The sequence below is a fragment of the Theropithecus gelada genome, chromosome 13, assembly GCF_003255815.1.
Source record: "Theropithecus gelada isolate Dixy chromosome 13, Tgel_1.0, whole genome shotgun sequence".
NCBI lineage: Eukaryota > Metazoa > Chordata > Mammalia > Primates > Cercopithecidae > Theropithecus > Theropithecus gelada.
In genome coordinates this window covers 105,811,644-105,828,144 of record NC_037681.1, presented here as the reverse complement: position 1 = coordinate 105,828,144, position 16,501 = coordinate 105,811,644, and the positions used below count along the sequence as shown (strand labels likewise).

The 16,501-nt window shown below is 36.4% G+C and overlaps 1 protein-coding gene across 1 annotated transcript in view; it reads right to left on the bottom strand.

Annotated features, from left to right (window-relative positions):
* Positions 1-16,501, bottom strand: part of DNAH6 (dynein axonemal heavy chain 6) — a 326,626-nt gene that overhangs the window by 57,027 nt on the left and 253,098 nt on the right. The window contains exon 64 of the mRNA XM_025353865.1: positions 5,329-5,519. Coding sequence (XP_025209650.1) covers positions 5,329-5,519 — 191 coding nt within the window. The remainder of the gene's footprint in view (positions 1-5,328; positions 5,520-16,501) is intronic.

The window sequence follows — 16,501 nt, the reverse complement described above, 5'->3', positions numbered from 1 at the left end:
TTACTAAGTTTTAGATTTTTTTTATATAACATATATATTTAAGCCTATAAATTTCCCTCTTATTCTGACTTTAGGAGTATCTCACAAGTTTTGATATAGTTCCACCATTATTCTACTTAATTTATTTTTGGGTTTCCGTTTTCAATTCTTTTTTGTCTAAAAAAGGCTTAATGTTGACTTCATTTTTTAAGAGAAGTTTTGACAGTAATTTGCTTTCCACACTTAGAATATATGTCTTCCAGATTTCGTTATTTCTGCAGAGAAATCAGTCAATGGCATATTTGTTGCATCTTTAAAGTTAATCTGTTTTTAATATGTTCTTTTTCTCCTCCACAATTCACTGTAAGGGGTGTAGGTAGAGAATTTTCTTTGCATTTATTATGCTTGGGGTTTAGTAGAGTTTATATAATCTGTGGATGGATGTCTTTTGTTTTGGAAAATTCTCAGCCATTGTTTATTAAAATATTCTGCACTCTTCTCTCCTTCTGGGACTCAAACTACACTTTAATAGATCTTGCCACTGTATCTCTGTCTCTTATCTTCTCTTCCATCTTTTCCATTGTTTTGTCTCTTTATACTTTCAATTCATCAAATTGATATATTGAATTCTTTCTTTCAGTTATATATATAGATATATATACACACATACTTATAAATATGTGTATCTATATATATATACTTTTTTTTTTTTTTGACACAGGATCTCACTCTGTCACTCAGGCTTGAGTGCAGTAGCATGAACATGGCTCACTGCAGTCTCAACCTCCTGGGCTCAGGTGATCCTCTTACCTCAGCCTCCTGAGTAGCTGGGACTACAGGTGTGCACCACTCCACCTGGCTAATTTTTTGTAATGATGGTGTCTCATTATGTTGTCCAGTCTGGTCTCAAACTCCTGGGCTCAAGTGATCTTCCTACGTAGCCTCCCAAAATGCTGAGATTACAGGCATAAGCTACTGTGACTGGCTCAGTTATATTTTTACATTCTAGAATTTTATTTTAAGTAATTTAAATTGTCTGCAATTTTCTCAATTTTTTATTTCCTTGAACATTTTAAAGTTATCTTAAAATTAATGTCATGTATCCACTATCAGGATACTCTGTGCTCTGTTTCTAATATATACTGTTTTTCTTGGTTTTTAAACACATAGTCCGGGGTTCTCTCATACATATTTTCTTGTGCAGCTAAAATGTTCTGTTCCCCCAGATAAGATTTATGTTTTCTGGCAGGCATCCAGAGATACTAGTAGCCAGGGATCATCTTAACCTCTTTCACAAAGCATTTATTTCTTACCTGGCATTATTTGTTTTGATAAATCTCCCTGGAGTGCAAACCTAAAGTAAGGGGGGTTTACCGGCCTCCCCTTCTACTTAGTGGGCTCTGGGTTCTTATTTTGTTTCCTTTGTCCTTTGTAGTAATCAAAATGTCTGCTCAGCTTCCCAGCCCTTTAGCCTCCTCCTCTGGTCCCTCTAGGGAAAAAACGGCCTTGAGTGCTGGGCTCATTGCTCTAGGTTTTCCTTTTCTCCTAAATATTCTTCACTTATTTATTAATTCTCCAGACCTTCAAACATATATTTCCTTACATATTTTGTCTACGGTTTCTGGGTGTTCTTAGTGGAAATATTGATCTGAGTCCTTAGTTTGTTATTACTGGAATGAGAAGTATCAATTTACCGCTAAGTGCCACATGACTACATCCTACAGGTTTTTATATGTAATATTGTTTTTGTCATCTACTTCCACTTATGGAAATTCCCATTATGTTTTCTCTTTAACACATGGATGTGGAGAAGTGCATTTTTTTGTTTCCCAAAATGTTTAAAAAATAATGTTTTAAGATAGATTCCTAAGATTTTATTGTGGTCAGAGAAAATATCTGTCTTCTTTTAGAAATATGTGTCTTTCTAAACACATGGCTAATTTTTGTAAATGTTCCATGGATACTTGAAAATCTTGCATTTGTTACATTTGTTAAGTACAGAAATCGAAGTTCTTAATTTCACTGTCTGAATATTTTATATTTTTACCAATTTTGCAACTTTTGTTTGCTTCATGACAGTTTCTGTCAGATGTGTTGAAATTTTCCATATTAATGTTGATTTATCAATTTCTTCTTGTATAAATTTCTCCAGTTTTTGCTTTATACAATTCAACATTTGTTGTTAGTTGTGTACAATTTCACAATTGGTGTCTCTTCTTTGTGAATAATTTTGTATATCATGTAGTTTTCCATTTTATCCTTAATAAAATGTTTTGCTTCAAACTCTGTTTTGTGATATACGTTGGAACTATTACTAGCTCTCTTTTCATTAGTATTTGCATGGCATGTATCTTTTGAATTTCTTTATTTTCTACCTTCTGTATTGTTTTTATATTGTATATGTGATTTCTAAATAGCATATATCAAAATTGCATATATTGCATATATTGTTTTTATATTGTATATGTGATTTCTAAATAGCATATATCAAAATTGTCTTTGAAATCTAACTTGATCAATTTTATTTGTTCTTAGGTGAGATATTTATACCTATGTAGGTATTTGCACTAATTTCTACTCTCTAGCTTGACTTTTTGGCTTACTATACTTCATTTTTTATTTTCTTCATTCCTATCTGCTTTTGGATGGAAATATTGGACTATATACTTTTTCTCCTCTGCTTGTTTGGAAGCTGCAGATCATTTATCATTTTAGTCTTTTCCCCTAAAATTTTAACACATACATTAAACCACTAATTTTCCTAAGGGAATATAGTGATTCTATACTTCTTTTTTCCTCCTGAATATATCAAGAAATTAGCACTCATTAGTTACTGATTAATAGCCTTCCTAATTTTCTAATTGTCATCTTGAATTCTACCCTTACTTTAAAAATTATTATGAAATAGTTAAGAGTCACAAAAGTGATGAAGTTAATACAACGCGTATTCATGTATCCACAACCCAGCTTAAGAAATAAAACATTATCTACAAGATCTGAGACTGTAGTCTGCCTCTCCCTGTTTACTTCTGTCTCATTATCTAACCTCCACTCCCAAGGTCATTTCTATTCTGGATTTCAAATAATTTCTCTACCTTTCTTCACACTTTTAAAAAAATATGAATTCTTAAATAATGTTACATGCAATTATTTGCTTGTTTAATAATTTTACATATTTTATTCTACTTCTTGAATATTTAAGTTCTGAAATGTAACTTTTTTGCTCAATATTAGTTTGTGTGACATAGTCATATTGATAGATATTATTCTAGTTTATTCATTTTCATGGCTATACTGTATTATATTACTTTTTATGAATGTATCAATTTATATACTCATTTGCTAGATGGAAATTTAGGTTATTACCAACTTTTGTTATTACAAACAATGTTTCTGTAAATGTTCTTGACACTATTCACAGTAGCAATGATATGGAATCAACCTAGGTAGGTACTCATCAATGGTGAATTGGATAAAGAAAATGTATACATACACCATGGAACACTATGCAGTCATAAAAAGAATAATATGTTCTTTGCAGCAACATGGATGCAGTGGGAGGCCATTTTCTAAAATGAATTAATGCAGGAACAGAAAATGAAATACCACATAAGTCTAAGAGTTGAAGTTATTTAAAAAAGGACTTGAATGTGGTTTCTTATACAAATATGATTGATTTTTTTCTCGATGATGCAAATTCAGTAGTGAATTGTTGAGATATTGAAGATGCCCTCTTTAACTTTAATATATGCTGCCAGATAATTTTTGCTTATTTTTTACTCCCCTTGCAATATGAATTGTTTCCATAGCTCCATATCTTTGCCACCATTTTGCCAGTTGGATAGGTGTGAAACGGCATCTTTTCATGGTTTTAATTTGTTGTTTCCAAATTACTAGTAAGGTTGGACGTATTTTCATATGCTTATTGGGCATTTAGTTTTCCTTTTCTGAGAATTCTGTTTGTATTTTTTGTCTTTATTCCTATTGGGTTGTTTTCTTTTTCTTACTGATTCACAGAAACTCTTAATAAGTCTATAGTAATACTTTGTTGAGATTTCAGAACCAAAGGCAAACGTTTAGGATCATTTGATGATTAATTTTATGTGTCAACTTGTCTGAGGCATGAGATATTTACATATTTGGTCAAACATTATTCTGGGTATGTCTATAAGGGTGTTTCTGGGTGAGATTAGCATTTCAATTCATAGACGAAGTAAAGCAAATTGCCCTTCCTAAGCTAAGTGACTGGGACTTAGCTAATCAATTGAAACCTGAATAGAAAAAAAGGCTGAATAAGAGAGAACTTCTCCTACCTGACCATTAAGCAGGAACATCAGTTTTTTTTCTGGCCTTTAGACTCAGACTGAAACATTGGCTCTTCTTGTGTCTCAAGCCTGCTGAATTTTGGACTGGTACACATACCATTAGCTCTCCTGGCTCTCAGGCTTTTGGACACAGACTGGAACTACACATCAGCTGTGCTGAGTCTCTAGTTTGTTGACTGCAAATCTTGCAACTTCATACACACATACACACACACACACACACACACGTATACACACACACATCTTATTAGTTCTATTTCTCTGGAGACTTCTGACTAATACAGAACATGAACTCCAAATGAAGAAATGGAACACATCCTTAATGGAACCCATCCTTAATTCCTAGTCCAGGGACCAGGCCAGACCAGCCACTCCATGAAGGAACCCAACAGAGCCGGAGGCTACCTTGTGGATCTGAGACCCCTATTTTCCTCTGCCGCTGTGTGGTCTTGTGTACTTTTTTACTCACCTGGATAACATCTTGGAGAGGATTAGGGATAGAAAGAGGAGTCAGGAAGACTGAACTTTCATTAAAAAAACCCAAATCAGCTTACTGTAAAGGAGACATTTAAATCAGAGGAAAATAATGTAAATGGGTAAGTTTAAACATTCCCCTTGTCCCTATTACCCAGCAGAGTGAAGACTCATGAGAAAGATGAGATTAATAATGGAACATAAAGAACTCTTCTTTTGTATATTTCATTATAGAGCGTACACTTCAGTACCTTTTTGGTTATGTTAAAATCCTGTGTTAAATACCAAACAAATTTCAATCATTATTCCACTAGATTATTATACTTTAACATTTTAAGCAATTTCTCCTTTGCTTAAACAACATTTACAGCTACTTTTATGATTTTTGACCCTATTTTAACAATAGCTAACTATTAACATATCTTAATTTATTTAGTAAGAGATACCTGAATGTAAGAGTTTATGCTCCACAAGGGGAAGAACAAAGGCAAATTTTAATAGAGATGTTCATACGTATATGCATTATTAAAACTGCACAACATGACCTTACCGTTCTGAATATCCACTTTCCCGGGCAAACCTCTGAAATGCACCCATAGGATCTGAGCCTGTGCTTAAGATGAATACCAGGGGAGTGTTGCATGACATGTCTTGATACAGTGTAGCCAGGTCCACAGGTGGTGTCTCTATAAACTGTTTTCCAAGATTTTCTATCACAAAGTCTGTAAGAGCAAAAACCACCTGAAAGTTGAAAAGAAAAAAAAGTATGTTGAATGAGGATCCTTCAAAATTTTATCCTAATTTTCTCCTTCAGCCCCTCAGAGGATGGTGCCTTGTGTTTTTGTACTTATTCTGTCTTGATTGGGTATACATCTTTATTTACTTACTTACTTATTTATTTATTTTTTATTTTTATTTATTTATTTATTTTTGAGATGGAGTCTCGCTCTGTCGCCCAGGCTGGAGTGCAGTGGCATGATATCAGCTCACTGCAAGCTCCGCCTCCTGGGTTCATGCCATTCTCTTGCCTCAGCCTCCTGAGTAACTGGAACTACAGGCGCCTGCCACCACGCCTGGCAAATTGTTTGTATTTTTAGTAGAGACGGGGTTTCACCATATTAGCCAGGATGGTCTCAATCTCCTGACCTCATGATCCACCCGCCTTAGCCTCCCAAAGTGCTGGGATTACAGGCATGAGGGTATACATCTTTTTATAGATATTATTTGGTGGATTTGTTCAGCAAATATCTGTAGACAGCTATGGTTCTCATGACTCACAAGCAAGATGAAATATTAGGTAAGAGGGAAGTCCCTCAACATTCACTCTATTTATGAAACTGCTGTCTTCCCTTCCTTGCCTCTTCTGGCCTGTTTCACATTATTGTGGACTTTACTTTCAGCCCCTACATTGTCTCTTTCTGCATTATTGATCTCTGTTTCCTTGATATTCCGATCATCATACAATTAAGCATTACTATATTCCATCCTTAAAAATAAAACCAAAACAAAGATCTTCCCTTGATGGCAGCTACTTTTCCAGCCACTATTTCATTTCTTTGCAACCACTCACAGGCCAACTTTTCAGAAAATTGGCTCAGTTTATTGTCTCCCTTTCTTCATCTCATTCACTCACCAGCCCCTTCTGACCCTTCTCTGGAACCAACCTCAGCCTTGATGATTATGCCCAGGCCTGGCCATTTCCTATATCAATTTGGTTCTTTCACTGATCCTACCCTACCTTACCTACCCCATTCCTGTTCTTGCTGGCCTTGTCCCTCCCCAATCCATATGGAGCCTTCGTGTGAGAGAAAAAGGTGTCTCCTCTTCAAGGGACTTTTAATGTGCCAGAAAGCCATCATGATAAATACGCAGCCTATAATATCTACAATGTGAATGACTCCCCCACAGGTTGTTCAGTGTACATCCTGCACAACTGTAAACAGCAGCCCTCCCCTTAGCCCTTCACTAGCTATCAACACCGTTCTGTCCAAACAAGCCTTACTCTGTGTGTGTGTATCTGTGTGTATGTAATGCTGTTGGGCAGGGAAGTGTCCCAACCTGGTCTAGGGCCATGGCCTTGGATCACACGCTTCTGTGGCCATTGGGAAAAGATGGTGTTCACATGCTTGTTCCTTTAAGTGGGGATGTATTATGGTACTAACTATAAAGGTGTCAGGGTCTAGGAGGAACAGCCATGCAATAGGGCCATCACGTTTGGGGCTTAGTTCTAATTCTAGTTGTGTCAATGTGTGGCTAAGTATAATTCACTTAACCTTTCCAGCATCAATTTCTTTATATTTTGTTTCAGGTGGACACTCTTTTTTGTATAAATTCATGGCGTAAAAGTATAATTTTGTTACATGCATAAACTGCAATAATGGTTGAGTCACTGCTTTTAGGGTTTCCATCACCTGAATAATGTTCACTGTGCTCATTAAGTAATTTATTTTATCATCAATCCCCTTCCCACCTTCTCACCCCTCTGAGTCTCCATTGTCTATCATCCCTTTCTCTACATTCATGTGTACATAATATTTAGCTCTCCTTTATGAGTGAGAACATGTGATATTTGCCTTTCTGTGTCTTACTTGTTTCAATTAAGACAGTGGTCTTCAGTTTCATCTATGTTGCTGCAAGAGACATGATTTTATCTATATTTATGGTTGAATATAGTATTCAATTGTGTATATATACCACATTTTATTTATCCAATCATTCATTGATGGACATGTAGGTCGATTTCATATCTTTGCTACTGTGAACAGTGTTGTGATAAACATGAGCGCAATTATCTTTTTGATATATTGGTTCCTTTCCTTTGGGTAGATACCTAGTAGTGAGACTGCTGGATCAAATGATAGTTCTTTTTACTTCTTTGAGAAATCTCTGCCAGGTATGGTGGCTCATGCCTGTAATCCCAGCACTTCAGGAGGTCGAGGCAGGTGAATTGTTTGAGCCCAGAAGTTTGAGGTTGCAGTGAGCTGTGATTGTGCCACTGCAGTCCAGCCTGGGTGACAGAGTGAGATCATGTCTCAAAAAAAAAAAAAATTAATACTATTTTTCCATGGGGGTTGCACTAATCTACATTCCCACCAAAGTGGGAATGTATATTTCCTTTTCTCTGCATCTTCACTGACATTTGTTATTTTTTTACTTTTTAGTAATAGCTATTCTGACTGGGGTATGATAATATTTCATTGTGGTTTTAGTTTGCATTTCTCTGATGATTAATGATGTTGAGTATTTTTCATATACCTGTTAGCCATTTGTATATTTTTTGAAAAATGTCTATTTATGTCCTTTGCCTATTTTTAATTGGATTATCTCTTTTGTTATTGTTATTGAGTTCCTTGAGTTTCTTGTGTATTGTGGATATTAGTCCCCTGTCACATGCATAGTTTGTAAGTATTCTCTCCCATTCTGCAGATTATTCATTTATTCTGCTGATTATTTCTTTTGCCAAGCAGAAGCTTCTTAGATTAATTAAGTCCCATTTGCCTATTTTTTGTTGCCTGTGCTTTTGAGGTCTTAGTTGTTAATTCTTTGCCTAGACCAATGTCAAGAAGAGTTTCCCTAGGTTTTCTTCTAGTATTTTTATAGTTTCAGGTCTTATTTTTTAAGTCTTTAATTCATCTTTAGTTGGTTTTTATATAGAGTGAGATATGGGTCCAGTTTCATTCTTCTGCAAATGGCAATCCAATTTTTCCACCACCATTTACTGAAAGAGGTGTCTTTTTCCTTTTGTATGTTCTTGTTGACTTTGCCAAAGATTGGTTGGTTGCAAATACGTGGCTTTATTTCTGGATTTTCTATTCTGTTCCATTGATCTATGTATCTATTTTTATAACAGTACCATGCTGTTTTGGTTACTATAGCCTTGTAATATAATTCAAAGTCAGATAATGTGATGCTTCCAGCTTTTTCCTTTTTGCTTAAGATTGCATTGGCTATTTGGGCTCTTTTTTGGTTCCATATAATTTTAGGATTGCTTTTTCTAAATCTGTGAGAAACGATGTTGGTATTTTATAGGGTTTATGTTGAATCTGTGGATTGCTTTGGACAGTATGGTCATTTTATTGATAGTAATTATTCTTATCCATGGGCATGGGATGTTTTTCCATTTATTTCTGTCATCCACAATTCCTTTCTTCAGTGTTTTGTAGTTTTCTTTGTAGAGATCTTTCACTTCCTTGGTTAAACATATATATTCTAGGTACTGTTTTTTTTCTTTTTCTTTTTTTTTTTTTGAGACAGAGTCTTGCTCTGTTGCCCAGGTTGGAGTGCAGTGGCACAATCTCCTCAGGTCACTGCAACCTCCACCTCCTGAGTTCAAGCAGTTCTCCAGCCTCAGCCTCCCAAGTAGCTGGGATTACAGACAAGCACCACCACACCCAGCTAATTTTTTGTATTTTTAGTAGAGATGGCGTTTTGCCATGTTGCCCAGGCTGGTCTTGACCTCCTGAGCTCAAGCAATTCACCCATCTTCGCCTTCCAAAGTGCAAGGATTACAGGTGTGCACCCAGCCAGGTATGTTGTGTTTTTTTGTTTTTGTTTTTGGTAGCTATTATAAATGGGTTTCCTTCTTAATTTCATTCTCGGCTAGATCATTATCAACATGTAGAAAGGCTACTGATTTTCATATGTTGATTTTGTATTCTGCAACTTTCTAAATTCATTTATCAAATTTAGGAGTTTTCTGGTGAAGTTTTAAATTTTATTTTTTGGATATGTCATACCATACCGTATCATCCATAAACAGGAATAATTTGACTTCATCTTTTCCAAACTGTATGCCTTTTACTTCTTTCTCTTGCTTGATTGCTCTGGCTAGGACTCTAGTACTATGTTGAAGAGAGGCGGTAAAAGTGGGCTTCCTTGTTTTCTTCCAGATTTTTGAGGAAATGTTTTCAACTTTTCCTTATTCAGTATAATGTTGGCTGTGAGGTTATCTTATATGGGCTTTGTTATTTTGAGATATGTTCCTTCTATGCCTAATTTATTGAGGGTTTTTCTCATGAAGGGGTGCTGAATTTTATCAAATGCTTCTCTGAGTCTATTGAGAAGATCATATGATTTTTGTCCTTAAATCTGTTTATGTGATGTATCACATTTATTGATTTGCATACATTAGACCATCCTTGCATCCCTGGATAAAACCCACTTCATATTATCTTTTTGATATTATCTTTATATTACATTATCTTTTTGATGTGCCATTGAATTAGGTTTGCTAGTATTTTGTTGGGGACTTTTGAGTCTATGTTTTTCAGGGATATTGGTCTATAATTTTCTTTTTTTGTTGTGTCCTTATCTGGTTTTGGTATCCGGATAATACTGGCCTCATAGAATGTGTTAGAGAAAATTCCCTCCTTCTCTACTTTTGGAACAACTTCTTTTATCATTTTTATTTCAAAAGGCTTTGATTATATAAACGATTTGCTTTTTACTTTGCTAAAACGTGATCCAAGAGTTTACAATGAATTACAACATACAAAACACCAATAACTTATTGGGGTTGCTATTTAAATACCAAAATGGTAACACACTCATGAAATGCTTTTGAACTTAAAAAGTTGGAGAAATATTTTTCTTGCAAACAGGACAAACTGTCACTAATATTACATAGTGATCTTGGTTCTCAGTGGCTTTATCACAAGCTCTTAGTTTGTTACAAGCATATGTAACATGTGCAATTTCTCATGTGTGTGAACTAATTTTCTTTATGAAACTTTTAAATATGCAGAAAATAAATGTGCATAAAACACACCCTCATTTGGGTGCTAGTCACCCAATACATATATCCAAGAACATGGTTAAGTACATAGAATACAGAAAGGAGATGCATCAATTAAAGCTATGGAGAGGAGGATTCCTGCAGAATTAGCATGCAGTTTCTTGTCCTTCGATTTGTCCTAGTGCTAGTTGTCTCTCCAGGAAGGTGGAAGGTGAATGATTCTCAGGAGGAAGAAGGGACTGTACCATAGAAGTGAGTTATATATGCATGCCAGCCCAAGAGTTGTATCTCACTATCACTGCTAAGTGGTTCTCCCCACTTTCACATTAAGTGATTTAGAGTTCTCTGCTGTTCACAATAGTGTATTAAAGATCTTGTTCATACAAAAGATAACAGTAACTTCTATCTTAGTTACTCACTTCTTTGATTTTAGCTATTCTTGTCAGTATAAACGAACCAAGCCTCCTTCCTGATGTTGAAACCATCACTGGCATAATGGCCTGAATAGAGAGTGTTTCCTTATGACTGACAACACGCTGACATGGCAGGAGTATAGAAGATTTCCTGGCTTGACATTTTGGATCAGTTCTTCAGCTTTAGCTTTTGTGCAGTCTGTATATACATTTGCTGACTTTCAAAGTCCTTATCAGATCCCACTCTACCCAAGAAAGTCTTGCCATTCTGCAGTGGATTTGCAGTGGACTTGCAGTGGACTTAACTCTGTAGTTATGTTGAGGTCTTTCTCTCTGTGCTCCCCTGTACTGTGCTGCTGTAGGTTCCTAGATAGTGACACTGACCTGTTTGGTCCTCAAGGGCTTCTTCATATCACATGGCTGGAACAGATCAACTTCTCCCTGTGCCTCTTTTGGGTATTTTTCTGTCCTATTCTCATGGAGATTTTGATGGTAATGATGGCAAAAATTTTCTGTGGAAATGACTTGGATTTCTTATAATCTATAAAGCCTAGATATCCAGGCATTTCTTAAAGATCACCCTTTGCAAAATCCCATGTCTGTATTGCAGGATCATTAGAGAATGTTCAATCTCTTCCCTCTTTATCACCAAGTTCTTTGCTAGGAGCTCCTCTCTCCTTTTTATAAAATTGAATTTCCCATTATGATATATGTGACTCTATTATGTTTTGCTCAAAACCCTCTTTTTAGCTTTGCTGCTTGATCCTTCACGCAGTCTCTGGTTGGCTGAAGCCCTCAGAGAATTTTTCAGTTTATGCTTTCCATCAGAAGCCATCTGGCATTTCCAAAGGCAATTCCTGGCCTCAGAGGAATACTTTTTTGAAGGTATTGATGGGTGAGTGCACAAATTCACCACTGAAAAATTCTCTGTGACTGGAAATTCCTGCCCAGAGGAAGGGCATAGTTCTGTGTTTTCTTTGGATGAGAAGATAAGTTTAAATATTTGGGAATAAGGATTCCCCGCTCATCCTTCACTAGTGACAAATCTTATTAAAGCCATAGTGTATTAGGCAACCTATCAGGACCCTGGGTAACCTACTGAAATTGTGCAATATAATAGAACCCTTGTCCTCACACTTCTTAGCATCATACTCAAGTTCCTGAGACCTAAAGAAAAAATGAGAGAATGTTAAGTGGAATAAGGAAGTGTATTTTTCCTTTAGAAGGCTAATGGATAGGTCATTAAATGGGTTATGAGAATTACAGTAATTCAAACTTTAAGTTGATAATAATTATTGCATACTCCTGTAGCAGTATTATCAGCAAAAATCCATCAAGGTAAACTTTCTTTCTCAAGTTCAATATTTATCTTCCACGATTTAATTTTTCTATGTCTTCCTTCACTCGATCCAAGTAGTGGCTTAAAAATTCTTGTGAGAAACACTCCACATACTGGGAATATAGAAGAGAACTTCCTCAACCTGATAAGGGATAGTGTATTAGTCCATTTTCACACTGCTGATGAAGACATACCCAAGACTGGGCAATTTACAAAAGAAAGAGGTTTAATTGCACTTACAATTCCATGTGGCTGGGGAAGCCTCACAATCATGGCAGAAGAGCAAGTCATGTCTTACATGGATGGCAGCAGGCAAAGAGAGAATGCTTGTGCAGGGGAATTCCTCTTTTTAAAACAATCAGATCTTGTGAGACTTACTCACTATCACGAGAACAGCATGGGAAAGATTTGCTCCCGTGATTCAATTACCTCCCACTGGGTCCCTCCCACAACACATGAGAATTCAAGATGAGATTTTGTGGGGACACAGCCAAACCATATAAGATATCTATGAAAAGCTGACAGCTAATATCATACTTAATGATGAAAGACTGAATGCTTTTCTTCTAAGATCAGAAACAAGGCAAATATCTGCTCTTATAACATTTATTCAACATTGTGTTGTAGGTTCTATCTAGGGCAATTAAGCAAGAAAAATAAAAGCATCTAGATTAGAAAAGAAGTAAATTTATCTTTATTTGAAGGTGACATGATTTTGTATATACAAAACACTAGGGAACTCACTCAAAAACTATTAAAACCAATAAATAAGTTTGGCAAGGTTGCAGGATACAAAAATGTACAAAAATCAACTGTATTTCTACACAGTAGTAATGAGAAATGAGAAAATGGTTTTAGCCTGTTTTGTGCTGCTATAATAGAATACTTGAGACTGGGTAATTTATAAAGAAGATAGATTTATTCGGCTTATGGTTCTGGAGGCTGGAAGTCCAAGAGCATGATATGGCATTTGACAAGGGCCTGTATACTGCCTCATCCCATGGTGGAGGGCAGAAAGGCAAGAGAGGGCAAGAGAGCAAGACAGCAAGAGAGGCCCAAACTTGCTTTTATAACAAGCCCACTCTTGTGATAACTAAACCACTCATATGGCAATGACATTAACCCATTCATGAGCTCAGAGTCCTCATGACCTAATCACTAGTTAACACCGCTGTATTGGGGATTAAGTTTCTAATAAAGAAACTTTGGGGAACACATTTAAATCATGGCAAAAATTAAGAAAGTAATTCAATTTACAATAGTATCAGAAAGAATAGATTACTTAAAAATAAGTTTAACAAAAGAAGTACAAAACTTCTCTGAGAACTATGAAATATTGTTGGATAAAGTTGAAGAAGATCCAAATAAGTGGAAAAACACTACATGTTCATAGATCAGATGACTTAATGTTATTAAGATGTTAATATTCCCCAAATTGATCTACAGGTTCAATGCTATTCTTATCAAAATCTTAGCTGGCTTCTTTTCAGGAACTGACAAGCTTATTCTAAAACTCATATGAAAGTTCGAGGGACCTGGAATAGCCAAAACGATCTTGAAAAAGGAAAACAAAGTTGGAGGGGTCATGCTACTGGATTGTAAAACTTATTTCAAAGCTGCAGTAATCAAGACGGTGTGATATTGGAATAAGGATAGACATATAGGCTAATGGAATAGAATTGAGAATTCAGAAATGAACTCTCACAATTGTAGTCAACTTATTTTCAGCAAGGCTGCCAGAATCATTCAATGGGTAGGGAATAGTCTTTCAACAAACGATGCTGTGACAACTTGTAGTCACATGCAAAAGAATGAAGTTGGGGCTGGGCATGATGCCTCATGCCTGTAATCCCAGCACTTTGGGAGGCCAAGTCTGGTGGATCATCTGAGGTCAGGAGTTTGAGACCAACCTGGCCAACATGGTGAAATCTGTCTCTATTAAAAATACAAAAAGATAAGCCAGGTATGGTGGTGGGCACTTGTAATCCCAGCTACTTGGGAAGTTGAGGCAGGAGAATCACTTGAACCCAGGAGGGGAGGTTGCAGTCAGCCGAGATTGTGCCATTGCACACCAGCCAGGGTGACAAGAACAAAACTCCTTAAAAAAAAAAAGAAAAGAAAAGAATGTTGGACCCTTACTTCACACCATATACAAAAATTAACTCAAGGCCAGGTGTGGTGGCTCATGCCTGTAATCCCAGCACTTTGGGAGGCCAAGGCAGGTGGATCACAAGGTCAAGAGATGGAGACCATTCTGACCAAAATGGTGAAACCTCGTCTCTACTAAAAATACAAAAATTAGCTGGGCGTGGTGGCGCATGTAGTCCCAGCTACTTAGGAGGCTGAGGCAGGAGAATCGCTTGAACCTGAGAGGCGGAGGTTGCAGTGAGCTGAGACCGTGCCACTGCACTCTGGCCTGGCGACACAATGAGACTCTGTCTCAAAAAGAAAAAAAAAAAAAAAATTACCTCAAAATGTATCAAAGACCTAAATGTAAGAGCCAAAACTATATAATTTTTTTTTTTTTTAAAACAGTGTTTTGCTCTTGCTGCCCAGGCTGGAGTGCAATGGTGCGATCTTGGCTCACTGCAACCTCTGCCTCCTGGGTTCAAGCCAATCCCCTGCCTCAGTCTCCTGAGTAGCTGGGATTACAGGCATGCACCACCACACCTGGCTAATTTTGTATTTTCAGCAGAGACGGGGTTTCTCCATGTTGGTCAGGCTGGTCTCAAACTCCCTATCTCAGGTGATCTGCCCGCCTCAGCCTCCCAAAGTGCTGGGTAAATTCTCAGAAGAAAACATAGGTATAAATGTTTGTGACCTTGGATTAGGCAATGGTTTCTTAGTTGTGACACCAAACGCACAAGCAACAGAAAAAAAAATGGATAAACTGGACATCATGAAAATTAAAAGCTTTTGTGCTTCAAAAGGACACTACCAAGAAAGTGAAAAGACAGCCCATAGGATGGGAGAACATTCTTGCAAATCATATATCTGATAAGAAACTTGTAGTTAGGATATTTAAAAAAGCCTTTTACAACTGCATGATAAAAAGACAAATAATCCAGTTTAAAATGGTAAAGAATCTGAACAGACAGTTCCACAAGCAGCCAAGAAGCACAAGAAAAGATGTTCATTATCATTAGGGAAATGCAAATCAAAGCCATAAGGTACCATTTCACACCCACTAGGATGGCTGTAATAAAAAAGATAATAATAAATGTTGTGAGGGTGTGGAGAAATTGGAACCCTCATACACTGACGGTGGGAATGTAAAATGATACAGGCTTTTAGGAAAACAGTCTGGCAGTTCATGAAAAAGTTAAACATATCATATAATTCAGCAATTTCACTAAGTAAATACATAAGAGAAATTAAAACACATGTCCACACAAAAACTTGTACACAAATGTTTATGGCAGCATTATTCATAATAGTCAGAAAGTGGCAACAACATAAATGTTCATCATCTGAGAATGAATATATAAAATGTGGCATATCAATGCAATAGTATATTATTTGCAATAAAAGGGAATGAAGTATGGACACTTGACACAACAGAGACGAATCTTTAAATATTATGTTAAATGAAAGGACAGGACACAAAAAACCAGAACAGGCAAATCTATAGAGACAGGAGTAGCCTAGCGTTGGTGATGATGGCACTGGGGGATGAGGGCTATGGGTATGGCATTTTGTTTTTGGGGGTGTAATTAAAATGTTCTAAATTGATCTGGTGATGGTTGCACAACTCTGTGAAGATATTAAATGCCATTGAAGTGAATATCTTAACTGGGTGAATTGTATAATAAGTAAATTATCCCTCAATAAAGTTGTTAAAATTGTTACTACACATGATCAGAGAATATGTCTGTGACAGCTAACGTGGCTTTTTTAACATTTTCAAGTAACTCTTGCTTAATCTGTATGACATAGAGATCTTTCCTACTTAGCAAGCAGTTGTGCCAAGTATCAATGAGACTCTTGTGGGGAATCTTCTTCCATGGGATATTCTGCTTAAATAGTCAGGACATGGCAGAACTAACAATAAGGATTTAACACTGCTTTCATACATCTGGGGTTTACCAAATTGGGAAAAACCTGCAATTGTTTCTCTAAGTGAGATTAATCATAATTCTGGTTACTCTATGGTTTTCGACAGAGAAAACCAGCTGTCAAAGAAACTGCCTTCTTTGGGAGGTGGAGGAAACCTGGATTGAAACACCAGTCCTGCCAA